The 27,714-nt window shown below is 39.7% G+C and overlaps 1 protein-coding gene across 2 annotated transcripts in view; it reads left to right on the plus strand.

Annotated features, from left to right (window-relative positions):
- The window catches only part of TLE4 (TLE family member 4, transcriptional corepressor), a 99,056-nt gene that overhangs the window by 25,291 nt on the left and 46,051 nt on the right, over positions 1-27,714 (plus strand). For both annotated transcript variants that reach the window (XM_042826788.1, XM_042826789.1), the window contains exons 5-6: positions 5,190-5,252; positions 16,803-16,877. In XM_042826788.1, coding sequence (XP_042682722.1) covers positions 5,190-5,252; positions 16,803-16,877 — 138 coding nt within the window. The remainder of the gene's footprint in view (positions 1-5,189; positions 5,253-16,802; positions 16,878-27,714) is intronic.

The following is a 27,714-nucleotide window of genomic DNA, read 5'->3' on the forward strand; positions in this document are numbered from 1 at the left end:
TGCATCATTTTAGGGCCCTAATTACATTACAATGACAAATATCAATGGTGACAACAGCAATAACCTACATCCTTTAATGGCTGTGCTGGAAAAGGAGTTCGGGCGCTGCGCCATTAGATTAGACTTGGTTTCAAAACATAGGCCATTAGAAGTGTGTGTCCTCAGCATTATTGGCCGATAACTGGAGCCCAGTGGGAAGGCCTGTAAATAAATGATGCCTCTCTAAGGCTTGGTCCCATGGGAAAAAGGAGGCAAAATTACATGGCCGTGGAAGCAGCAGTGTTTCCGAGGCAACTTTAGCTTTCAATGTGAGGAACTGGCTGCCCAATTTTATGAAATCATACTTTTTCCTTCTCCTGCCAAGTAGGCTGATTGGGAAAAGCCAAGAGGCGCGGCATCTAAGAGAAAAGAGAAGTCCTTATGCTGGTTTTTTAAGCGTGATTTTTTCAAAAATCTTTGTCAGTATGGAAATGTAAAGCAGACTCGTGTTTTTGTTTCATCTCTTACTTTTCATATTATGTGAAGCGGGTTTTCAGGCCTGGTCTGATGGAATGAGCCTACGAAGGTGCTAGCATTAGTTAAATTGCTTCATCTTTGGATTGTAGGGTGGCCTTACAGAAACCTAGGTCAGTCAATTAGCTCCTTTTTATTATGTTACAGTAAACAATTGAGTGTGTTACTGTAGTATTATTCTGTACAGTTAATTGAAGTGCAGTGTTGCAGTGTCAAGACGGGATGCTTTGTATTCACTGACATGAAAATGTGTGATCCAGATTGTTCGGGGATTTTTTTGTACATCATCTGCTCTTTTTTAATGTTAAGCAAAAAAATGCATAAATGGCGTGTTTTGTTTCTTGAGTTGTTATGGTTTAGGATCATTAATTTAATACCTAATAAGGAACACAGTAATGAGAAAATATTCTGACATCATTGAATGTTGTTAACTCTTCAATTCTGGACCACTGGAAATGTGTAATGCAGACACCATTTCTAAGGCAGCACGAATAGTGTCCTCTGACAGTCTTGCCATCCTTACACTGGAAGAAATCATTTGTTGAAAGCACCTTGTACCTTTTGCATTTGGCTATTTGAGTACATAGTGTGCATCAGGAGACCTTGGTGATAAAACATTGAATGTAGTTCATGCCATTTTATCCAGGTGTGTATAAAAGCGCTTTAAATTCTCAGATCACATAGTTTACTTCCTCCTCTGGTAATTTGCTTATTGCTGTAAGTTAGCATGTGTGTGTGCATACAGCTTGTCCATACTTTTTGCTGTAGATATTTGCTGACGGTTAAATTATGATATATGATCTATGAAAATTTGGGAACGAGGGAAATCCCCTTTAGAATTTTGTTTTCTGCTTCAGGCATCATGTGTCACTCTCAAACACTGAGGCTAAACTCTGCTGTGTCTTTGCTGTGTGTGTCCCACGCATCTGCAGAGTATCAGTGTGGCTGCCATCTGGAAGGAGGGTTGGCTGTGGTGTGTTCCTGATGCTTGGAAGAACGTGAACTTTCATCTGCAGACCATTCTCTTAACTAGTGTGTAAAAAGAACTGTTTTTTCTTTCTCAAAATAAGCAGAATTACAGTTTTAGCAGCAAAAACAGCAGCTACTGGACGGTTACTGATAAAGCGCTAGCCATTTCCAAAATATTTGTAAGATTGGGGTTAGAAGAGGCTTCATCCTTGAGTATTTGATAATAGCTCAGTGTCTGTGTTATGGTTCTTGAAGTCTTTTTTGGAAATAGCAAGGGGCACCCAAAGACAGTAATATTCTGAGAATGTTCAAGTGCAATTACTTTGGAGCCAGGCCTAAGCGCTGTGGAGTAATAACGCAGACTGTTCACTTTTCATGAAGTCTCCTTGGCTCTGGCAGACAGTGTAGATAAGAAACTTTGAGGTTTTGGGCTTCAGAGCATTATAACCGCCCTAGGATTTGTGCAGGCACCCAGCACTCCATTTCTCCAGCATATCGACCCAAGGGCAGGCAGCTGTACTTCTGTAGTCCTGTGGTGAAGTCCTGCTGCTTGGTTGAGTTGCTCTGTTGCTGCTGAGTGCCACCTGAAGTGCCTTGCTCCCTGGGCTGATGTATCAGCTTGCTCTTCAGATGACTCCATCATTCCCTTTCACCATTAGGTGGTATAGAGCACTTACTCCTGAATACTTTCTGCTTTTGTTACCCTTCCCAAGACTTTTTAGTAGTTATTCGTGTGCTTCAAAGCAACTGTATTTATGGAAGTTGCTATGATTTTTATCCAAATGTAGAGTTGCAGATGTTAAAACATAACTATATATACAACCACACGACTAAGAAAGCTCATTGCCAAGGAAGTGAAGACCAGTTTAATGAGGATGGAGTCTTTACACGTGGCTATGCCTAGGAAAGCTTTCTGATTGTTGTGACTGGCCTAGCAAGCCTCTTTGGCCAGCTGGGAAATACTGGTGGGTGTCTTGGTGTCCCCTGAAGCCCTTGAGGTTCTTGTATATGTGGGGCTGCGTGCCGCATTGCTTAGCTTCGCTTTCTTGCCTGGGTGGACTCTCACTGTTCTGCATCCAGCAGGACTCTTGAAAAGAACTTATAAACAGGAGGGGAAGCAGCTGTTTACAAGAGTGCATCGTGATAGGACAAGGGGGAACGGTCTTAAACTGAGACAGGGAATGTTAAGGTTAGATATTAGGAGGAAGTTTTTCACACAGAGGGTGGTGACACACTGGAACAGATTGCCCAAGGAGGTTGTGGATCCCCATTCCTGGAGGCTCTGGGCAGCCTGGTCTGGTGGTTGGCAACCCTGCACACAGCAGGGGGGTTGAAACTTGATGATCTTTGTGGTCCTTTTCAACCCAGGCCATTTGGTGATTCTAGGACTACTACCAAGAGGTTTGTTAAAGCTGTGGAACCTGCTGCTCACCTATACCAGCTCCTTACAACATTTTGCAAGTAACATTTTGGATTGGTGCTGCCCAGGCTCAGAGTTAGCCTGAGGTAAATTTCTGTGTGAATACTGAGAAAACACTTTTCATGTATTTTTTTGGCCATAAGAACAGTTAAAGAGACATATAATTCTATGTGGATGGGGGAATTATTAAAATAAAAACACTGTAGCCTAATACCTTAATTTAGGAGATATGCCCTGAAGTACGTTGAATGAAATTATTTTGGTTGACTAAGCTATATTCTGGCTAAACTAGAATTTATGAGTTTGATGGAGAAGTAGGTGAAATTTTATAACCTGTGTTACTTAGGAGGTCAGATGAGACAGTTTTAATAGCTCCTTCTGACCTTGAAATCTGTGAATCCCTGAACCTTTCTGAGTTACCAGAGTATCTGAGGGAGGCTCCAATATGAGTTAGAGACTGCGGTGTTTTGGGGCATTTCCCTCACGTGGAAAAGCCTCTGAGAGCAGGGTATGTAGTTTTCTCTGTTTAAAGGCACTCAGGAGATTCCTTTAGAAAATACAACGGTGTGGCTTGGACCCAAAATTTGGAAATGACTGAATTAATGGTGCTTGAACCACTGCAGCACAGGTACTTTGGAACTGTGAGTTGTCTTACGTTCTACAATGCCTTAATCAAACAATGGATCTCAAATAGTGCAGTGCTAGTTCATATAGTCTTTGTGTCTGGAGTTAGGCATAAACCTTGTGCCCCCTGCATTGCTTTATGTGACAAGTACTTCATAAGAGTAAAACAAGTGAAATAGCATAGAGTAAAATAGTACAGTAAACACTGTCTATTAAAGGGATTTTTTAAGCTTTAGACTGTAGAATGTTACAGACATGTATTGACCTTTGCAACCAGATGATGATTTAGCTTTGTGATGGACATATTCTCAAGTGTTATTCAAGGTGCCTATGCTGCTAATAAAACAATATATGAATGTCAAACAAGTATTAGAATGCATAAATTTAATGAGGTGGGAGCTTGCATTAACCATGAAAATCAGTGAGAAGTTGCTGGGATGGTACAGTGTAGATAGTGATATAAAGATAATCTGTAGGAGTTTGAATGGATTTTCTATTGATCAAATCAATTGAAATTGTATTGAGAAGTAGTGTGTGTGAATTCAAAAGTGTATTCACAGTGTGCACAAGGGGGCAGAGTTAGTTTCACATGTACCTTACCTCCAGCATACCGCGTATTCTGGTTACCTGGCTGTATAACTGTAATATTCCTTGAGCACAGTTTTATTTTACATACAGTTCTCTCATTTTACTGCTGTTTTTAAACCGTTCAGTTCCGGGGTTATTTCTAAAGATAAGCATTTTTGAGGAGTGAATAGCGAAAAGACTGGAGGATTGCTGGTAAAGGAAGGAAGTCCAGATTGCACAAGTTTGTATATACTTGTCACATGGTTAGTAATTTTGCAGGAAAAATATTCTGTCCTACTATATTGTGAGAAACTGACCCTGGTTATGATTTATTACAAGAAAGTTAAAATGTATTGCAAGAAAGTCAACATTACTTTAAATATTCTGCTGCCTAAGCTGTAATTCTTGTATCTCCACCGAGATTTGCAGAATAGATGCACAGAATAAGAATTGATCTGCAATATAGAAATAAAACACCATTTATTACCCATTTCTGATCACAATTGCTTAATAAAAGTAACTGCTGTTAATCCATGGTTTGGTCATAGCAAAAATATGACACAATAGTGCAAAACATCTAACCTTAGAAGATATGTGGTAAAATGATTCCCAGTGGAGTTTTATATTGTGTTGCTAATGTTCACATGAAGAACAATGTACATATAGAAGTAACTGGCTTATTTGTTCACTTACAGTTACACTGCTGTAATTTGAAGTGATGCTTCTTTTGCTTCCTGGGAGAGAATTTAGAGCAATCCACAGTATTCTGTTTATCTTCTTGTTACATCCACTGAAGACTTTTTCATTATAAGTTAATGTATTTGATTACATAGTGAAAGTGAACATTTCTGTGTATCATATGGAATTTCTAAACTGTGTTTTGTTTTGTTTTGTTTTTTTTTAAAGGAAAATTTTTTAGTCAGAAGTGATAGGCTTCTAGGAATTGTTGAACTGGCATCCAGATTTTTGTTAAGTTCTGCTAGCCAGAGGAGGGCTGGAGATGGAAGCAAACAAAAAACATGTATTCTGCATTCATGGTTGACAGTTGAGTCTGAGAATTTATATAATTAAACTTTTTTATACTTGTCATTTGCAGGCAGAAATTGTGAAGAGGCTGAACGCTATATGTGCACAAGTCATTCCCTTCCTGTCCCAAGAGGTAGGTAGAGGTTTTTACTCATACCAGTCTCAATAGTTGCCTTGTTATAGTCCCTCTTGTTGAAGTGGGACTTCGTGTTGAGATACTTCACTTAAGAATCTTACAGTGCTTTATTTGACTTTCCAGTGTGTTATTCTCATTGTAACTTAATTATCTTCTCCAATTCCATTATAATGTAATTTATATGTACTTACTTGAAATGAAGAGTGTTGTGATGTGTTAAACAAAATTTTAGTTGTTCAAATATTTTGCTGTCATGTACAAATGTAGTTTTGCTCCCAGTTCTGACTTTGTCAGTCTGAAATCAGAGGATAGCTTGCCAAGAAGGTAGGAGGGCATGATTTATGCTACATTCTTGGCGGAAGGCTTTGAAGTTTAGTAGAAACTTCTGTTTTGGTGTACTGAGTGGTGGTGTTCCACAGACTTACAGATGCAGCTTTTTTTCTGCCTGTTTTCTCATCCCAGACTGGTTATTACCTTTAAATCCTTTTATTATTTCTGTGTATTTTTGCAATATAGGCAGAACATCGAAACTTACTGTAAGCTGATTTCTGTAAGCACTAATTTTCTTGAAATTACGATTTACTGGTATTATCTTGAATGCTCAGTAGATGGTTTGAAGGGCACTGGAATTTGGGGGAGTTGGTTGGATGTTGCATGGAGCCTTGAAGTTGCAGGCATGGGTGAAGGGAATAGTCTGTGTGATTCGTGAAAGGAGTAATTGGGTATGTGATGGCTTCCCTTGCCCACCCCTCCAGGACAACAGATGAGGAGTTATGTGTGCTTCTGTTTAATTTGAGGTTTCACTGCTGTAGCGTAGAAGTTAGAGCTGGAAGCTGTATTTCTTTGTAGTGTAATCCATAAAACGTATTTGTACCTGACAGTGTGCTAGGACTCTCTTTTCTGCCTTCTCAGCTGTCTCGTAAAGTACTGTTGCTTTTCAGGGGAGCTGTTAGTCATGCTGTGTTCTAAAGGCCGTGTGCTCAACATCAGCATTGTGCTGATGCTCTGTGTGTGTATGTGTGTGCATGCATCTGCCTGTGTTTGAGAAGAAAATGATGCTATCAGACCTAGAACTTGGCAATGTTCATGAGTGTGTCAGTGCTCTTTGCCTTTAAAGATAGGTTTGTGGTAACTAAATGATGTGTAATTATCTAATTATATTGCTGGGGGACCAGAATTCAAGTATTGTTTGGATCTAAAACAAGTAACTACTGGTGTTGTATTTTGCTACAGAATCACTGTACTTTTAGTTATGGGTTTTCATTTGCTGCACAGAATCATAGAATCACAAGGTTGGGAAGGACCTACAAGATCATCTAGTCCAATCATCCTCCCATTACCATTGCTACCACAGGCTACTAAACCATATCTCGTAGCTCCTCATCCATTTGAGGGCGAGGACACTTGAACGCTGCCAGGGACGGTGACTCCACCACCTCCCTGGGCAGCCATTCCAGTGCCTGACCCCTCTGAGAGAAAAAGTTCTTCCTTATGTCTAACCTAAACCTCCTCTGGTACAACTTGTGGCCATTTCCTCGGGTCCTGTTTGTTGTGTGGGAGAAGAGGCCAAACCTCTCCTCATCACAGCCTCCCTTCAAGAAGCTGTAGAGCATGATGAGGTTTCCTCTGAGCCTCCTCTTCTCTAGACTGAACAATCCCAGGTCCGTCAGCTGCTCCTCTTAAGATCTGTGCTCCAGACCCCTCACCAGTTTTGCTGCCCTTCTCTTCCAGGACATCAATGTCTTATTTGTAGTGAGGGGCCCTCCAGGCAAACAAGGGTACCCAAACAACGGTATACCTGTCCATGCCACAGATAGCCAGTTTCCCCAGGAGAATGCTGTGAGAGACGATGTTAAAGACTTTGCTGAAGTCTCAGTAGACTGCATCAACAGCCTTTCCCTTGTCTACCAGTCTGGTCACCCAGTCTTAGGAGGAGATGACGTTGGTCAAGCACGACCTGCCTTTCATGAGCCTGGGCTGGCTGGGCCATGTGGGCACGTGCCATGTGATCTCACCCAAGATGATTTGCTCCATAACCTTCCCTGGTACTGAGGTCAGGCTGACAGGCCTGCAGTTCCCCGTATCCTCCTTACAGCTCTTCTTGTAGATGGGAGTCACATCAGCAAGCCTCCAATCCTCTGTGAGCTCTCCAGATATCCAGGGGCACTGGTAGATGGCTGACAGCGGCTCAGCAATCACCCCCGCCAGTTCCCTCCTCACTCTAGGATGGAGCCTGTCCGATGCCATGGACTTGTGACAGTCCAGATGGAGGAGGGGCTCTCTAACTGTCTCCACCTGACTCACCAGGGTGGTATTCTGTGTAGCATCCCAGACTTCCAGAGCAGGGCGTAAAGTGCCCTGAGGATAACTGATCTGCCTATTAAAGGCAGATGTAAAGAAGGCATTGAGGACATCAGCCTTCTCCTTATCCTTAGTGGTCACATTCCCCACTGCATCAAGTAAAGGATGGAAATTCTCCTTGGTTCTTCTCTTACCATTGGTACCTTTGTGAAAGGACTTCTTATTCTCTTTGACTGCAGTGGCCAATCTGAGTTCAAATTGGGCTTTTGCCTTCCTAACTTCCTCTCTGTATACCTTAGCAGCTTCCCTGTAATCTCCCCAAGTAGCCTGTCCCTTCTTCCAGAGGACATAGACTCTCTTTTTCTTGCAGAGTTTCAACAGTAGTTCCCAGTTCATGCACACTGGTCTTCCCCTGCAGCTTGCCTTACAGCATTCAGGGACAGCTGTTCTTGTGCCCTTATGATTTGCATCTTGAGCAGTGTCCATGCTTCCTGGACCCCTTTATTCTTAAGGCAAAACTCCCCAGGGACCCATGCTACAAGCATCCTGCACAGGTCAAAGTCTGCCCTCTTGAAGTTCAAGATAGCAATTCTGCTAGTCACCCTTCTGACATCTCCAAGAATAGAGAATTCTATGATTTCATGGTCACTCCGCCCAAGACAATGCCCATCCTTCACATCTCTTACCAGTCCTTCTCTATTAGTGAAGAGCAGGTTTAGCAGGGCATCAACCCTGGTAGGCTCTCATACCAGCTGTGTAAGGAAGCTGACTTCCATGCACTCTAGAACCTCCTGGACTGCATCCTCTGTCCTGTGTTATACTTCCAACATGTATCAGGAAAGTCAAAGTCTCCCAGGAGAACAAGTGATGGCAATCACGCAACTTCTGCAGTCTGCTCATAGGATGCCTTGTCCTTCTCTTCATCCTGGTTAGGCGGTCTGTAGCAGACCCCCATCAAGATGTTGCCCCTGTAGACCTTTCTCCTGATCGTTATCCATAGACACTCAACTTCGTCATTCTCAACCCCGAGGTCTTCAACATCAAAACTGTCTTTAATATAAAGGGCCACACCACCACCCTTCCTTCCTCGTCTGTCCCTTCCACAGAGCTTGTAGCCATCCATCACAGCACTCCAGTCATGGAAGTGGTTGCACCACATTTCGGTAATAGCAACTAGGTCGTAGATAGCCTGCCACACAATTGCTTCTGAGCCCTCCTGCTTGTTGGCTGTGCTGTGTGCATTGGTGTAAATGCACTTCAGCTCAATCATCTGCCTCACCCCCACTCAAGCATCGTTCCCCTAGGCTCATCTCTTGTGAGCCTTGTTTTGTCCTGTTTCCCTGTCATTGCTAGTTTAAATCTCTTTTGATAAGCCCCGCTAGTTCCTGCGCTAGGATTTGTTTTCCCCTTTGAGACAGGTGCGTTCCATGCACAGACAATAAGCCAGGATCCGGGTATACTGCCCCATGATCAAAGAACTCAAAGTTTCTGCCTTGACACCAGCCTCTGAGCCAATTATTCATTGCTTGCGCTTTCCAAGCGTGTTCCATGTCCCTCATTGCCCTTGAAGGTATAGAACAAAAGATCACTTGCGCTCCCGCTCCTTGGACTAAACGTCCTAAACCCCTGAAATCTTTTTTCATAGTTCATAGGCTTCTCTGAGCAATTTCGTAACTGCCCACCTGAACTATGAGTAATGGAAAGTTATCAGTGGACCTAACCAGCTTTAGGAGTTTCCTGATTATGTCCCTGACCCAGGCCCCAGGAAGGCAGCACACTTACTGATGGCTTGGGTCTGGTGTGCATATGGGACCCTCTGTTCCTCTGAGAAGGGAGCCACCCTCCACGGTCACCTTTCTTTCTTTCCTGACAGAGGCAGTCTCAAGGTGTGGTTACCAACTCACCATAGGCTCCCTCCTAGGCAGATCCTCCATTGCCTCACCACTCATCTCCCCTTCAACCTCCAGCGTATGAAACCTGTTTCTTAGAGAAAGCTGGGGAAGCGAGGTAGGCAGGCAGACATGAATAACACAGCATATAAAAATGAGGTGTAAAGCTGATTCATACTCATGCTAAAGTGAGCACAGAAATGTCACGATTTTGAAACAAAGGCAGGATTGAGTTCTTGGCAGGCAAAGCTGTGATCTTGGCAAAGGCACAGGATCAGCATTTCTATGACAGAGACATCTTTTCCAGAGTATGCAGTACAGTGTTTAGAAACTTTGTACCAGAATACTCCTACTGGAACTGCTATTTTCAGAAGAATTCTTGAGCAGAACGTTATTACAGTATGTAATAGCAGGTCGTGCCGCTCTGCTTGCTCTGCTTCCAGATCCCAGGCTGTTCTTCCTGGAACAGGCATGGTTCTTGCCATGAAGAAAGAGAGCTTAAAGTACATCTGAAGAGAGACATGTTTGATTCACAGTGACTGATGGATTTTGGCCCTCAGCTTTGATTTTGGAAGTGCTAGCCTGCATTGCCGCTGTGTGCTCACATGGATTTAAAAGAAGAAAATACACTTAAGTTTTTGAGATTTAGTATTAGTGGCATCCTGCTTAGGTGAGCTCAGACTCTGCCCTGTTTTTCATTTGCTCTCCAGTGCCTGCAGCTGCATCAACCAGGAGTCCTTCTCCTGAAAGCTGGAATTAGCACAATTAAAGTGCATGGATAAGAAAGAGAGGAGGCACTGTGATCGCTCTGCATCTTATTTCTTACATCTCTTCAGTCAAGGCTGATCTCCCTTGTGGTGCTCACTTGCAGTAACTTTTGAACCATGAGCCAAGGGGCTTGATCAGTGTTTGACAGCATTCTGGACTTCAAGCTAAGCATGGAGGATATCACTTCAAAACAACTTTGAACTTAACTATATTCCAACATCTTCTCATTGACATGCTTGCTGTAGGAACTACGTAGATAGAATACAGATGGCTGAGATTGTAAACTTAAAAAATTACATTGTTCCATTCCACTTCTGTCATGGGTACAGTATGACCTTATGAGGGCTTAAACACAGCAGTGTCATTGTGCTTTGTGACTGCTGTTTACTTTTTTAGGTTTTAGGTCAGAGCTTTAAGAAGTTATAGGCCTGTGGTTTCTGCCCTATCGAGCCGCTGCTTTTCAAAACCATGGCCCACAAACTTTCCTTCAGCTATTTGCATGAGTCTCGTTTACCAAGTCTTACAGCTTCTTCTCTGTGTATACTCTGTGATATTGAAGCTCTTTGGGCTATACAGGAAATTGAAAGGTCAAAATAAGTTCACAAATAAGGCATTTTTGTATGTGGTGACATAGACAAAAGGGATCACTTCTAAAAAGCTGCTGTACACATTTGTATTACTTGGAGGCAAGTGTATTTTCTAGTTTATCTAATAAGATGGAAAAGGGACTAGAATAATTGAATACAGAAGCACAAAAAGACTTTTCATATATCTTGATAGTGCTGCTGAAGGTGATACTTTTCATATTAGAGTTAAGCAAATCTTAGTGATTCTTTGACATCTATTATACAGTAACATTTTACAATCAGGTTGTATTGGCGTGTGCTAATGAGGCAAAAGAGAACTGGTCTTTAGTTTCAAGCATTCTGCTAGTCTTAGTTTCCATCTAATTTGTGTATTTAAAAACTAAGTGTCTTAATGGAACCCTCTTTATTTCATCATCTAGATTAATAGAGAACTGAATTGCAGTATGCTTTTGCTGTTTATGCAGTTTGCATACAGTATAATTGTGGAACAGTGCCTGAAAAATGTGATCAGACTCCTTCCTATTGTGCCTGAGGGAAAAATGAACAAAATGCGGTGGTTACATGCACTGATGGCAACATTATTGCCTCATAATGGCACCAGGTTAACTTGTCTTACTGCTTGTTAACTTTGTAGGGAATCAATGAGTTGCGATAACTCACTTAGAAGCAAGAAATTGTGTCCAAAATCACTAGAGATCTCTTGAAATGAATGCAATTACAATATGTCACCCTTCTGTGTACTACTGCCTGCTTTGTTTCAAGGAGCATACCAGTAAAATATTCAAGAATTTTTTCAGACGCAAGAGTTCAGTCAGATTTACAGTGCTTTAGATTACCTAACTGTGCATCAAAAATAAAGTTTTTAAACTTCCTATATATGCAGTCAAATACTGTCTTGTTTTTATGTTGACTTCAGCTTGAGAAAACTAAAAAACAGCATTAAGAAATACAAACTTCCCCTTTTCAATAAAAAAGAGTGACTTTGTGGTCAAAGCTTGAGATGAACCTCAGGGGTGATCAGTGTTCAATTTGTGCTGCTGTTGCAGACTTCCTGTGTTGCAATAGTCATTTTCCACCTCTGTGTGATGTTGTGAGATACTGGTGTGCTCAAGGTACCTTCTATTAAATATGGGGAAAGAGGTGCCCACAGGCTATAGGTAAATGCTTGGAGCTTGTTAGCACTCAGTTAATGTAGTTTTGATAGTGTGCAGCTGGTGTAGATAGTTTGATGTTCGCATCCTCTTATGATCTAGCTGGTGAGAGTCTATTCATTTTGGGTATAAAGCTGTAGATTGCTCCTCTGCTAATTTATGCTGCTTCTCAATTGGGCATACCAGCTGCAGCACAGTGTGACATTTCTTCAGACATGTTGGTTTCAGGTTGAATCTGGTTCCTGTCTTGTCAACATGGTGTGTATGTGTGTCTCAGTGCAGCCTGTGGCTGTTGCTGTCTACCTGGCCTGTGTATCCTGAGTGCCAAATGACATATGCTGGATTGTGGCTTTTTTTTTTTTTTTTGGTGTGACTGAGTTGCTCTTGGATCATGGTTACCTAATTTTGGGTAAATATCAACTGTTTTTGTGTTTATACACACATACATACATAAGTTGTCTGATTTGCACTTCAAGCATTGTTTAGGCTGGAGAAAGCTATCAGAAAAGTTTCTGAAGATTTAGGGTCCGTTCCAGTGAACAGGCTGATTACAAGATAGAAGGCCTGCTCTTTAGTAGCTTTCAGTTTCCATGCAAAACAAGGTGGTCACATTGACTTAGGAGAGCAGTGGGATGCCACTCATCCATATGTGCAAAGAAACAATCATTAGAAAATACTGCATATGTTCCCGAATGCGGTCCTTTCCTCTCAAGCACTTTACTATTAGTGGATGGTTTTCCTCTTGCAGGATAGACATATGCTCACTCTTCTCTATATTGATATCTTATAAAGGAGCTTCTTAAGCTTAGTAAGTTTGGATGAAGAACATTAAGTGCATTATATAGAAGCAGAGCAAGGGTCTCTGAATGTTATTCAAAAGGTAATAACCATTGGTCTGAGATTTGAGAGACTGAGAAGAAAAAAGCATTTTCCTCCATCTTAGACTTGCCCAAGACGAGCTGAAATAGAAAGTATAAGGAAGCTATCACATATCTGTAATCCTTCTACCGTGGAATACATCTTATTAGCAATTTATGCATATATTGCTAGTAGTTTTCTTAGAATCTTATGAAGTGGTTATTAGATCTCGTATGAGTTGCAATGTCTGGATTCAGTGACCCTGCCGATCCTTCTTAGTTTTCTAAGCATGTGCTATACTCCACTGTAAATGTGTTTTTGCTCACTGGTGTTTTCAGTACTGCATCATCTCATTATGCTGTCTCTAGATCAGGCTTCTCAGAATAACACTGCTTTATTTCCTAAGGAAGACCTGGTCTGTTCTCCCTCTAGACAGATAATGCAACAACAAAATATTATAAATAAAACATAGCAAAATTTACTTGCTTCTGCAAAGTAAATTATCTGTGATTTTTGCATTGAGTTTTATAAATGGTGCTGGAGGAAGGCTGGAATTAGACATTTCTAACACCAACTTCTGTGCATGTGTGTAGGGGAATTTCACCGCTTGACTGCCATCAGCATGGCTCCCCTGTTGTTGGAAGCAGCATGGTGCTCCAGTATTTTAAAAAAACAAATAAACAAACACAACAACCAAACAACAACAAAAAGAAACACAGATATTTTCCACCATGCTGCAATGCATGCACAGGAATCAGGGCTAAGTGACAGTGTGGTAAGACAATGTGATTGCAAAAACGCCTACATCCTTCTTGTGGTCTCTGTTGTTGCTACCCATCATGAAACCAAAAGGAGAAGATTTTCCAGCGTAAGGCAACTGCAGACACCATTCCCTGCAGAAAACAGAAAGGGATGAAGAGCGGAGACAGAGAAGTTAAAAAGGAGAAATGATACTAGTCTGCATGACAGGCGAGGCAGGGCACCAAGTTCATTGCTCTGGTCTGGTATGCAAATTCCTGCTTTGTCATAGCTGAAAGTAGTGGTCTTGTCATTTAATTGCATGCAAGAAGATAGGCTAGCATTAGAATTTGTGAAAGCTGCAACACTCTTTCTTCATGTAGTTGACAAAAAAGTAAAAGTATTTTATTTGGGGGTATTTTTTAAATTTAGTTGTAAGTCTTTCATGACCATCTGATGGGTAGTCTAGTGCTTGGTGCTAATGTGATGCCACTGGTTGCTGGAGCACGTGCAGGGTGTGCACCCAAGCACAGTGCTGGACTCCAGCAGTGGTCTGGTCTGGCAGCTGCCCTGCCCTCTGTGGTGGTGCCTGCCCATCATGTTGCATTTGGTCCACGTTGCATACATGGACCACTATCGTGTGCCTCTTTGTATGCTCTGCCAAATTAAGAGGCATCCAGTCTGTGATCAGTGATGTGAAACCCGTAATTCCCTCACACACAAAGGATTTGATGAGTAAGGAATCCCCATGCCAAGAAGGTGTGAGTTGATGTGGAGGCCACTCTAATTTTTCTTGCTGTGATGCATTGATGTGTGTTGTTTGCATCTGTGATTCAAAGTAGCTTATGGGTCACGTGGGGCAGTACCTCCAGCAGGGTCTCAGGGATATGGAAGGGAGTTGGAAGTGGCTAGATTGCTCTGCTGAGGTAAAAGTGATGGAAAGGCTAATTACAGACCATCTATTTTCTGTGTTGTGCATACCATGGCACTGAAGATTAAATCAGTGTTAAAACAGCTGGCAACAGAGATTTTTAATTGTTTCTACCATACCTAATTTAGGTGCAGCTTTACAAGGCCGATGGGTTTTCTCTTTATGAAGGCTTGATCCCAAGCCTATTAGAATCAATGAAAGATGCTCTGTGTTATTGGTTAGGGAATTTCTGTCTTGCATTGTTTTTCAGCAGAAATCTTAAAGAGCGATTTTGGTGCTTGATCCTTCCACATTCACTTCTTCTTACCTGGAATGAAACAGTGTTTTCCCAAATACTCTTCAGATCCATTGCATGTGTGTGTGCTGTAAATGGAACAGAGCCATTTGAACTATTGTAGAGTCAACTTATTTTTCCAAAGCCTAGACAAAAATTTCAAGCATTTCTGTAACACTGTTGAGATTTTCGGGCCAGAATTTTGCAAGTTCCTTGGAAGATGTTTCTTTTTGTCTCTGTGGTCCTGGGGATGGAATTTAATTAGATGGGTATTACGATTGTAAAGAAGAATGCTCATACATAGGGCTGGATTCCTGTCTTTATTTTCATGGAAAAAAAGGTATTACCTAGGAAATGACAGGAAACCAATGATGACTGTAATGTGATCAAAAATTCTGTGATCCTTTTGGGGTGGAATTGACCTCCGCTTGAATATGGTGGGGTAATTTTTTTGGTCACTTCTTGTCTTACAAAACCACATATCACTGATCGTTCAGCTACTTGATATGTCCTTACCACGTGATGATCTGGAGATGATAATGCATCATCAGGAACTTGAGGCTTGAGAATTGCAGTTTTCTTTTTAATGGTTATCCGTGATGGCGATACACCACTCATTGCAGTCTTTTTTCCCAATGCCAAGAACACATTTGCTCATATTCAGCCCTGTTTTTTGTTCTTTACGTTTGCTGCTCTTAACTGACAGGTTTGGTTTATGTTAGCACTGTACCTTTAGAAAACCCTAAATTGGACTGCTGTGGTTATGTTTGCCGTAGTATGTTATTTGTTCTCCTGGCATTTCCTTCATTTAATTATTCTTTGCTTAAAAACAAACAAACCTTAAAACCATTTTCTTCCTTCCCAGGAATGTTTCTAAATTACCTCCTTCGTTATTTTCTGTGCTTCAGGTTAGCATTTCTCATGGTTAAGTGTGGATTTTTAGGCTTGCTTTTCCTCATCCCAGGAACTTTTAGGAGAGGGAATTTGTAAGTGACAAGGCCCTTTTTGTTTCTGCATGGTAGACTCTGTCCCCATTTTGTAAAGAAGTTAGCTGGGTGGGGAGCACCAGGAGCTGGCACATCTGAGGATGTCAAACCTAGGTGCAACAGCGCCCTTCCTCCTCTGAGTGGAGTTTGCTATAATCAATCTGTGGCTGTAAATCAAGGGTGATTCATTCCCAGTACTGAGCATACAATTGCTTGCATCTCTACCTGGACCCTCCCCACCCCTTGCACCAGTTTCTTATTGTAATTTCAACCCTACAGGGCTGCATGTGCAAATGAATTTGCCAATGGTGGAGCTTCAAACTGGCACAGGTCTGGCTGCAGGATTAGGATTTGACTTTATTTGTAGCCAGTGTTTTCAAATAAATACCAATCACTTTTCAGTGTACAGCAATTTTGAATTTACTTCAGGAATACAGTATCACTCAAACTGAGATAATATAACCACTGAAGCTTGTAAACTGTGTTGTTAATTAGACCATGTGTTTTTGATGGACTTTTTAAACCTATTAAAATTTACGTGTTGGGGATTGAAATAATTAGTTCTCTTTCACATGTTTGACAGAATTGTGAATGGCATTTTAAATTTCATTCTTATGGTTGAGTTGCTTTGAAATATACCAAGGAGGAGAATCTGTATATCCTTCAGTGATGTGGGCGCTATGTGGTTGTTGAAAATACATACCTTTCATTTTCAGTATGCTTTTTTTTTTTTTTTTTTTTTTTTTTTTTAATAAAGAAGTTTCTCTGACTGTAAGGAAAGTGATTTGCTTTTAAAGGTGACGTGTAAGTTTGGGAGTGCATTGATGAACAGAAGGAAGGCAGGGTCCTCAAATGGGTTGTAAAATTGGTCTTTTCGGTGCAAGGGTATTCCAGGAAAGTAATGGCATTTTATACACAGAGTTTGACTGTTAGAGAACAATCATTTCAAATGTGTGATTGAAAAGTAAAAAAGGAAAAAGGAAAAAACAACAACAACAACAAAAAAAACGCATAATAATTTAGAAAACAAATAATTTTATTCTGTTTCTGATCTTCATTTGTAGCACCAGCAACAAGTGGTGCAGGCTGTGGAGCGTGCCAAGCAAGTGACCATGGCAGAACTGAACGCAATCATTGGGGTATGTGGTCTTTCCATTTCAGCTCTAATAGCATTTATAAAAAGCTTCTTTTCCCTTTCCTTCCCTTCCCTCCCTTCCTCTCCCCTTCCCTTCCTTTTCCTTCCATTCCCATCAATTGGTTAAAGTTGGGGGCAGTGGAGAAGGTCAGTAGCTTGATCTTGATAAAAGCTGGCTACTGCCTGAAAATGTTGTTTGTAGTGTGTAGAGTAAACAAATAGGTTAATGCCTGTGTTGTATCCATTCCCTGAAGTTGGACGGATATTTTTCTTTTAAATCAGATTATTTTCTTTGAAGACGGATTGTTTTCTTTTAAGTCACGTTGCTTCCTTTGTATACTGCCTGCTAGTCTGCTTCTGCACCATGCTAACAGCTTTTGTACGGCACACTAAGCCTCAATGAGGAATTGTTCCCTTTGCTGCTTCTCAGACTACCGTGCAGAAAAGCACATGAGAATATTCACCACACATTCATATTTACTTTGCAAAATAATTTGGTTACTTTTATAACAAAAAAATCTTGGAAACAACATACAGCAAAATATCCCTTCCCTGGTCCGAACATATGTGTGTGTGCAGCCTCTCTTGTAAAAGCTTTACTACTGGTGGTATGGGCTCAGTGTGGAACCCCTGCAAGCTTTATGGGTGTGGGCAGCCACAGTGTTTACATTTTATAACTGGTAGGAAAAGCATAGTAACAAAAGCTATGGCTGTTCCCACTACATAAAATAAAGGTGAGGAGTCATAGCTTAATAGCACATTATTCATGTGTATAATTATGCAGCTGGTGCAAGCAGTTGTTTAAGTTATTCTAATGAAGACGCTACAACTGTACTTCCCATATTCTGCCCCCTCCCAAATGCTTTTTCTTTTGTGTATAGATTATACATAAAAGTCTTTTCCTTTTTTTTTTTTTTTTTTTTTTTTCAGTGTATCAAACACACTTTGAAATGCTAATTATTCCATTTACTTTCATTAAAATTCAAATTGCTGAGTGAAGATGTGGATAAGGGTCGCAGAATAATCAATCTGAAGTGAAGATATTGCTTCAATTATGCCTCTGTCTTTTAACAAGGAAATCAGGACTCTCTGATCATTGCTGACAGTAGTGTAGAGCAGTGGTCTGATTGTAGCTTGTTTTTAATAGTCTGTTTCTAACTCTGTTTTGTATCCATCTGACCACGAGAAAACACTGGTAGTCAATTAGAAGATATAAATGGAAAAGAGTAACCTTTATTTCCTCTGAAGTGCCCGTTAGAAAGAAGGAGGTGAATCAGAGCGAGTCGTGTAGAATCATGAATAACATTTGTTGTACGTCTTTTACGCTCCAGTGGGGAAAGTGGGAGATGAATAATTTGCCAATTAGTTTTCATTACCTAACCAAAAATATTGCCTTCTATTAACATTCTTTGCATAAAGTAAGCAGCTAAAGGTTGGTTTCTTTGTTGTAGAAGTTTTTGTGTGTCTGCTGTGCGTGTGTGTAGTGTTGCTGTGTGTGCACATACCATTTTGTCTGTGTGCGTGTGTGTACACATACGCATGCACATGAATACTTCGCAGTCTGTTTGTGTACATTTTTGTCATTCAGTTTTGCATTAGGGAGACTGTGAAAAGTAATTTGCATCTTAGGGATGAGAAAAGTTTATTGATGTAGAGCCTATTGCACTTGTTATTTAAGTTTATCCTGTTTTCATGAATCGCTAAACTACTCAGAATAGATATAAAAAGATTGGATGCTTGTCTGGGAGCCTCGCAGTTACTTCTCTTGGTTTGCTCCCACCAGACGGAAGAAAATTTTGTATTTTGCTGTCTGAATTTATCTTTTCAAGACAATTGAGATTCCATCGCTGGAAATTTTTATAATGTCTGAAGTTTGTTTCTGTGCATTAAAATAGGATAGCTTTCATCTCCCTCAGAAGGGTGATTTTAGCTTTCAGTACTTCCTTTTTCCACTCTTGTTTTATGTTGATTTAGGAAATGCTGCGTAGCATCTCTCTTCATTTTTAGAGAAATGGGAGCAGTGCTGACTAAAATGCCATGTTCTGCACAGTTAAGGGGAAGTAATCGAATTCAGTTTTAAGGAAATTCATTAAAAAAAAATAAAGCTGAATAAATAGAATAGCAGGTTATCAGAAGATCTTAAGTTCTAGTTCTGTGAACACCTGTAATAATTTTACATCTGAACTTCGATAGATTTAGAGTCTGAAAACGTAGCGTGGGACTAAAAGAGTCTTGTCATATTTTGTGAGTACTGATAAAAGAAAAAAAAAAACATAATTAGATATCATGGCTCTAATTATGTTGAATTATATTCTTTTGTTCTTGGATAAGTCTGACAGAGTTCATGTTCTTTTAACACTGTGATATTTTAAAAGCTTCTAATGTTTGCTTGCTCTTTAAAACCTCTCTAAATAAACTTCTTTTAATTTCCCATTGAGATGTATAGTGGAAGAAAACATAAGCAATATCATGAGTTTTTGAAATATAAATGTTGTAAAAAATCCTTTGTGTTTGGGGCCTGTGTGTTCCCTTGACTCAGAACTACTCTCGTTTGAGTGGAGGAGCAACAGCCGGAGTTTAAAATGGATTTTGCTGGAATAGAGTTTGGCACAAGAACAGAATTGAATGTACACAAATCATGTCTCTCTTTGTATTTTACATACATATTTTTATATGAATGTTCTCTGATTTAATGGAATCTGATGAAGCACCTTTTTAACTTTGCAATATTATTCTATCTTCATTGGTAAATGAACCAAATCACTGATCCGTGCAGTTTAAATGCAAAATACTGAAGTGAGCCTGGAACCCGGAGAGATTGCTTGTTCTCCTGACAATAAACTCGTTGTGTTTAATGGAATGAAACACAGTTATAATGACTTCTTTCACAGGTCATGTTCAGTTTAAAGCTGTTGACGGACTGAAACAAGTTAAATATAATCCATCTTCTTTTTGAGAGATACAATGAGAAAAACTAACCCAAAACTATGTGTCATAAGCATGCTGCAAGAGGATTGTAAATCTGCATCTGATATTTGCCATGGGCAGCATGGAATAGAATTTTTGCTTGGAGGAGTTGTAGCGCACACTCAGCTGTTCCTTTCCAGGTTGGGTGCAAAGGTGTGAGCAATACGGTGCACCCAGTTGGTCTTCTCAAGTGTCATAGCTGCCGTGCTTTTAAATTGGAAACTGCAAGATCACACTCTTTGAACAGTGCACAAATTGTAGCCTTAAATCAGCAGTAAGATCTAATTAGGAATGATGTTTTCATTTACTGTATTATTATTCTGAGTCATAATGTCTTAAAATGTTTTTGTTTTTTTTTTTTAATCCACTGTACTATATAATAGGAACTTGCTGTGTGAATGCGGTTGAAGGGAACCATGGAATTAACTTGTATAAGAATTTTACCAGAGTATGTTTTTCTGTTTTAAAATAGTTGGTTTTAAAATAGTTGGCTTTCAACTGTGTTTGGGTACTAAGAAAGAAATGGAGGCTGCTTATGTGTATGTTTATCACAAGAGAGATAAATGCACCAGAAACTTAAGAACAGGTATGTGATGGTGTTCAAAGAAAATGCAGTTTAGCACAAGAAATGCTGAACCTCAATTTTTAGTAGTGACATTTTAATGATAGGAAGTCTGCGAAATTATTTGCCATCAATTGTAAAGGCAATAACAAGCCTTGGTGGTTTTTCACACTCTCTGTGTTAAGTGCTTTCAGAATGACAGCGTAAACTGTGTTAGAGAACTCCAAGGAAGTAAAACTGATTAAAATGTTCATGCTTGAATGGTGCTGATGGAATAGTTCATTTGGACTTTCTCTACCTCCTGCAGCTCAAGCTGAAATATTAAAATTCAGTGGATTTAAATCTCTCTCCCCTCAGCTCAGGAAAAAAACATTACATTTTAATAGGTTTTAAACTCATAATTCATTGGTTTGGAGCAGCACTATTAAATCTATTTAAATATTACTTGTATTACTAAGGAAATGATTTAAATGATTTTGTCTTTACCATTCTATACATCTGAGAAAAAGGGGAAGAAAAAGGCTTTGGTTTAATTCTTAAGCATTTTGTTTTATTATGTCACTTTTACTATCTTAAATGTAAGCAAATGGCAGCTCTTGGAAGAAAGGATGCTTCTATATTGTGGCATATAACTGTGAAGCTATTAAGCTCCTTTTTTAATACCCCACCAATCAAAAGCTCTGTCTTGTGTTTAAAGTTGAAGTGCTAGTTTGCCCCATCTCAGAATGTGTGTAATTTGTTTGGTTGTTTGTTGGTTTTTTTGGTTTTTTTTTTGAGCAAATTGTGTTTCTACAGATGTGGAGAACAATGTCTGTTTAAATACACCGTATGCTATTCTCCAGGCATGCAAAGTTTTGAAAGTGTTGTGGTGCAGATAATTGCATACAAGTTGTAATACAAACCTAGTGTGATTGTGTGCTGTTGCTCCCAGGGCACCAGTGGTGCAGTGGTCTGCTGTTAGGTATCAAGGTGCTTGTAGCATTGCAGAAGCATTTTCAACTCATGCATGGTAGGTTATTTCTGCCTTTCGCATGTGCTTGTGCAGTGAAGTAGAGAGCAGAGGGACTTCTGGGGTTCTTTTGATTGAGGGGAGCTAGCCTAGGCTGACATTGCTAACTGTGAGATGGTGGAGGAGGGCCAACGCCTTGCCTTGAAGTTTAACAGGAGCAGGGATGCTCTCCTACACAATGCCCAGTTGCAGGCAGACTTTTTACCACAGGGTGGTACAGAGAAGCTTTTCTCCTGTAAACTAAAAATGTTTAATGGTCCAGTTTGTACGGTAGAATTGTTCCTGCTTGGCAAAGGGTGGGGAAATGTATGTGTTGTAGCACTGGCACAAGTCACCCCTCTTAGGTTCTTCAGGTCCTTTCTGTATTGTTTGTTCAAGGGCTGTGCTGGCATTAAGCAGTGGTTGAAGCTTACATACTGTAAAACCAAGTGGCCACCTGCTGCATATTGTACACAGATTGTTATAGTGGGAAGGTGGCAGACAAGATTGACTTAATGGATATGTGCTTCATTTGCCTATCTAAAGGAATACTGAAATTCATTCCTCCCTATTTAATGACTCTTGTTTGCTTTTTGTAAACTAAGAACGTGTGAAGTGTGGTGTGTAATTTTTTTGACACTGCCTAATCTCTGAAATAGAACTGTAGAAGAGGAAATTGTGGATGTAGAATGCTTTTAGGTGAATATTTTTTTGTTTTGAATGATTTGTTTGAAGTACATCTAGGTCAAAGGTGCTGCTTTTTTTGAGGATCAGGAGGGAAGAGGTGGTTTTTTGTGGTGTTTTTTTACTTTTTCTCCACCCATTACCAAGTGCTATCTTCAGAGAGAGTATTGCAGGTGAGGACTGATTTCAATTAATCTTTACCGTATGCAGCATTATCCTAATTTTAAAAGGGTGAAAATGAAGTACAAAAGGTCTTTTTAGGGAATTTTGAGAGAAATAATTAGAATGCACGCAGTTCCAGCTTTCATATTTATTGAAAAACCTCTCCAAGGGTGGATTTTAAATGCTGTTGCTACATTTGGAATGGGCTGCCACTGTGTTCTTCTTTACACAAGCTGTTGTAGCTACTGAATTTATATTGGTCTATCACTGTAGGAGCAGTCAGTAACATGTTGCAGGGCGAAGTGCAGACCATTTATTACATCCCACTGCCAATATGCTGATGCCAGAGGCCCTTCTTGTTATGCTAAAGTAAGTGCATATGACAAAAGTACTACAGCTCACATACTGTATCTGATCTGGCAGGGCAGCTGACTTCTGCCTCGTGTTTTTCCAAACACTGGCACCAATGCTAATTGACCACTGTATCTTTTTTTTTAATTAAGATTAATCAGTATGGCTATGAGGAGTCCTATGAAGAATTTTCTTCATACTTTACAGCACAAATATGTGCAGTATTTTTTTTTATTATTATTATTACTTCCTTCATGAATAGGAAATAAAGAGGAGGAAACAGTGTTGCCATACTGGTCTGTACAGCAGTGCATGGAAGCTGCCTCCATCTCCAACCTAATACGAATTTGGCACACTCTGTCAGACTTTTGGTACATTGTTTGCTATGTAATACTTCAGTGGTGGCATAATAATTCTGCTTTGGAAGATAAATAGTATATAAAGTGAGAACATAGTGCATAATGTGAAGGCAAGGATTTCCGAAAAAATGCTCAAATGAGAAATTAACAATGCTTACATACTCAGTGGAAATGCAGCCCATACATCCCTACTGTACTACGTAGCCTGAAGGCTGATGTTACCGTGTCCTGTTTTCAAACCACGGTGTTCTGCAGTCATCTACAAGCAGGCCTATGTGTTTATCATTTAAACTTCTTCTAAAGTTTTCAGATACTACCTACACAATGAATGAGGATTAGGTGTCCAGACAGTGGATCAGTTAAACATTTGCTTTCCTTAGATGTGAGTAGTTTCTTATGTGTCTTCAATCATACTATCTAGAGCAAGAACTTTAGTTATCAGGATGCAGACTAAAATACTTCATTTCCAGATGTAAAATCAGTCTTGAAAGATGGAATTTAAGAGGTTTTTAAGTTTCTGATATTTCAAAATGTTTTACTTCTGTTAGTGAAACAATTCTCCACATCATGTTTGGACTTTTCACAACAACTTCTTCAATATGTGAATGCATCACAGGCATTGAATCAATCCCCTCTAGTAATGCTTCTGATATGAGGCAGTACTGCTTCAGCTGTTTTATACCTGGGAGAAGCTGAGGCAAATAGATCAAGTGGTCCTTTTACAGTTTCAGAGTTGTGACTTAAATGTAGATTGTTTGATCCTTGTCAAGACCTTTTATCAAAGCTGTTGTAACAGGTAAGCTGTACTAGAGCAAAAGAAATCACTTTAAGTCTTGGTTAGTTGACTGCTGGGCACTAGGTTAGAAAGAGATAACTTTAGTACACTCATTCAAGTCTTAGAGAGAGAGAGAATGGTATCCTTGTGTCTTAACAGCTAACATTGTTCTGTGGGAAGAGACTGCTCACCACTGGGAAGAGCAGGCATTGCAGTGGTCTGCACAGGAGTGTGGCTGCAGCAGAAATGGCAATCTTCTAAGTATAGAATGGGTTGGAAGGAATGGATCAATTCTAGCAACCCAGGTGTTTATCCCAAACACAGGCAGCTTGCTAGAATTCAACACAGTGTGGACTCCTGTGTTGTGACCATGACAAAACATAGAGTAGCATTGGAAGAACTAAGGAGTCTCTTAATCACTACTCACTGTCCTGAAATTTGACTTACTTGTATGATGTGTGGCACATGGGAAGCCGCTAGCATTTCTTCTGATAAGACCTTGAGCACAGCTGTACTTGGTGCTTTCTGCCTTCTCTTAATGTAAATTTTCTTTTCCTAAGCTAGCAAGAGGGTGGGGAAAAAAAAAGAAAGATTGCTGAAGTGGCATGATTTATACAAGAATTTTTGCCCTATATGAGATGATAATAGAAAGTGATTTTGAAGAGCCTTCTCTCTGTTGAAAATGAGAGAGGAGTCCTGCAGGCAGAAGAGTGAACTACTGAACTCTAAGATTCTGGGGAAAAATGCACCTGTCCCTTTGCAGTGAGTTAGTTGTTTTCTTTACTGAAACGCTAGCCTCTTTAATCACAGGTGTTTGCCTTCTTAGTGGATCTCCTGTTGTTGTTACTTTTGCCCTCTACGCTGTTTCACTGAGTGAAAAGAAGAAGAAAAAAAATCTGAAGAAGGACACCTGGTGAAATGTGTAACAGGAGCAGATGTTCCTGTACATATCATTAGAAGTGGAAATGTTCTATGCCTGTATTACCTTTCATCCCAACAGAATAGTTCTGGAATTGACTTCTTATTTCACTTTAAAGGTATTTGAGACAATTTGCAAATATATGATTCTGATAGTTTCTTGGTTACTTATGTAGGAGCTATAAATGCTTCCCTAATTATTAATGACTATTGACTTTTCCCTTCTACTCATAGTTTTCTGAGTGGAGTTTGCTTTCGTTAATTAGAATTACTGGTTCTCAGGGAGTAAGAACTTTGGCATTTGCCTAGAGTTTGTTTGTTTGTTTTATTGTTGTTCTTTTAATTTATCTTTTTTTCCCCTCAATTCTGTAGTTTTTAAATTCTTTTTCTTGGATTTTCTGTATCCCATATTTTCATTGTCCTTGTGAAGCACTTAATTTTGCTGCAGGGAAGTTGTATTCGGCATATAGACTTCCTACCAATCTCCAATACTGTCCTTTCTCACTGGAAGCACTTATTTGCAAAATGATCTCTCTTCTATTACAAGACTGGTCTCAAGGTCCTATTTCTGTACCACAGCCTCTTTATGGTGTGCATGTATGTCCCGGATCATTCCATGCTATTGCATGACTCTCTCTCTATGCTGTTCTGCCATATCGTATCTTAACATAAAAAGAAAAACAAACAAAAAACAAAACAAAACAAAAAAACTGTATTGGAATGGTATGCCAGAAAAGAGAAGAAATACAGTGCAGATAACATCAGGAGGTGTGAACAAGCATGAAAGATAAAAACAAGATAAAACCTATAGCTGTCCATGCCAAAATGCTTCCATTTCTTACTGGTCTTTGAAACACTGATACTTTATATTCTTGAGCCACTGTTTTTATCTCAATAATCTTTATCTCAATTACCATTTTGTATTTATGCTGTCATAATAACAAATCTCTTGTTTAAACAAGAAATCACTTTACCTGATGAATTTCATAAAGCTGTCTTATTCTGATATTTTGGTGATCCTTCCCAGCAGGTATGGGTAGTGTGTGCATGTGTATAGATACATCTTTTTGAGGCATTCATTTGTTAACTTTAGAAATGCCTTCAGGTTAGAGGTGTATGTTCAGATTGTTTGGATAGTGGCTGTGTGCTTTCAGGGTCTGTGAGGGGAAGATGGTAGATTACTTGACTCTTGGAAAGTATCCAGTAAAAACTTGAACCTTTTCCAGGAGAATAAGCTTTTGATGTGCTGGCTATAACAAGAGAGTATTAGAAGCTAATTTCTTATTGTGTTTATTTTCATATTTTGCTTTAAATTTGATCTCTTAAGATGTATGGGGATAAGAATTAAATAAAGCATCAATATTTATAATTCCAGTTGTAAAAATCAGTGATACTCAGGTAAGTATCTTTCGCAAAGCCTTTTTATTCACTTCTTAGACATGGCTTTGGGAATTATTTTTTTTCCTTTTTACTGTAGACTATGTAGGAGAATATTGAGAGTTTAAAAAACAAGAACAGATAAGTCGCAACTATACTCTATTTGATATATATTAATAAGTCTCAAAATTTTAATATAGATTTTAATAACAAACTATCTTCTTAAATTTATTACCAAAAATAGTTTTCTTTTTTGACTTCTTTCTGACTACTGGTTTTACCCTTGCTCTCATATTTTTATTCTTCGAATAGTTTTTAAAAACTTTGAAACCTAACAGCATTGTGTATTTCTTGGTAACTGAAGGAATTTGGGGTGTTTGTAGTAGCTGTTTTCTTTAAATAGTTCTCGAAAACTTACAGCAAAATATAGCCTGGTGTACTGCCTTTGCAAATTTTCACCCATTATGAAAATGCATACTTGATTTCATGCATAGTGCATTCAGATATGCTAGGACTGTGGAAAGCTAACAGCATTGTAAGGGTTCACAAATGACATGACTAAGAATAGCAAATTAAAGAGGAGATGGAGAAGTGGGAAGTGAAAGCATTACAGCAACATCAAAAAATTACGTGATTGCTCAATTGGCTCATTTTCAGGCTTTCCTTGCAGGTTTTTAAATTTTAAATTTTTATGAAACTCCCCTATGAGGAAAGGTTGAGGGAACTGGGCTTGTTTAGCTTGGAGAAGAGAAGGCTGCAGGGAGACCCCATTGTGGCCTTCCAGTACTTGAAAGGAACATGTAAACAGGAGGGGGAGTGGCTGTTTACGAGGGCGGATGGTGATAGAAAAAGGGGGAATGGTCTTAAATTGAGACAGGGGAGGTTTAGGTTAGATATTAGGAGGAAGTTTTTCACACACAGGGTGGTGATGCATTGAAACAGGTTGCTTAAAGAGGTTGTGGATGCCCCATCCCTGGAGGCATTCAAGGCCAGGCTGGATGTGGCTCTGGGCAGCCTGGTCTGCTGGTTGGCGACCCTGCACATAGCAGGGGGGTTGAAAGTACATGATCTTTGAGGCCCTTTTCAACACAGGCCATTCTGTTATTCTATTATTCTGTGTTGCAATGATCTAAATTCACTGTACTGGAGAAATGAATGTAAACAACTATCTCTGTTGGAATGTTTCTGTGTGGGGAGCATATCTGTCACTTCTTTTACTCCTCTGTATCTTTGGCTTTTTGAGGGAGAGAGAGCAGCCCATGTCTTTTTCTTATCGTGTTGTGGTGCTAATGTGATGCCCAGTGGATAAGGAATTGCCTGTGTTTCTCTAGCTTTCTTGTAACCAAGCAGCTATAGACAGGCCATCCTGGAAGTTAATGTTCACTGGTGACACTGATGGGGAGTGAAAAAGCAAAACTAAACTGTGAGTGCTGTGGGCTTTTGAACATAGTAACAGATGTCAAAGGTCTGGAAATGGCAGCTGAGAAGGTTCTGCCATTTTCTGTCTTTGCCTTCCTGAGTATGCTTATTGGAAAACGGGGCTTAATTAGATGATCATTTATGGTTGTTTTTTTTTTTCCTTTTTTTTATTTGACATGTTTACTGCCAACTTTGTCCTCGCATTGTATTCTTAGAGCAAAATACACCTAGCATTTTCACTTTTTTTTTTTTTTTTTTTTTTTTTTTTTTTTTTTTTTT

The sequence above is a fragment of the Centrocercus urophasianus genome, unplaced genomic scaffold (genome assembly GCF_019232065.1).
Source record: "Centrocercus urophasianus isolate 14NV4802_14NV808 unplaced genomic scaffold, USGS_Curo_1.0 seq_27, whole genome shotgun sequence".
Lineage (NCBI taxonomy): Eukaryota > Metazoa > Chordata > Aves > Galliformes > Phasianidae > Centrocercus > Centrocercus urophasianus.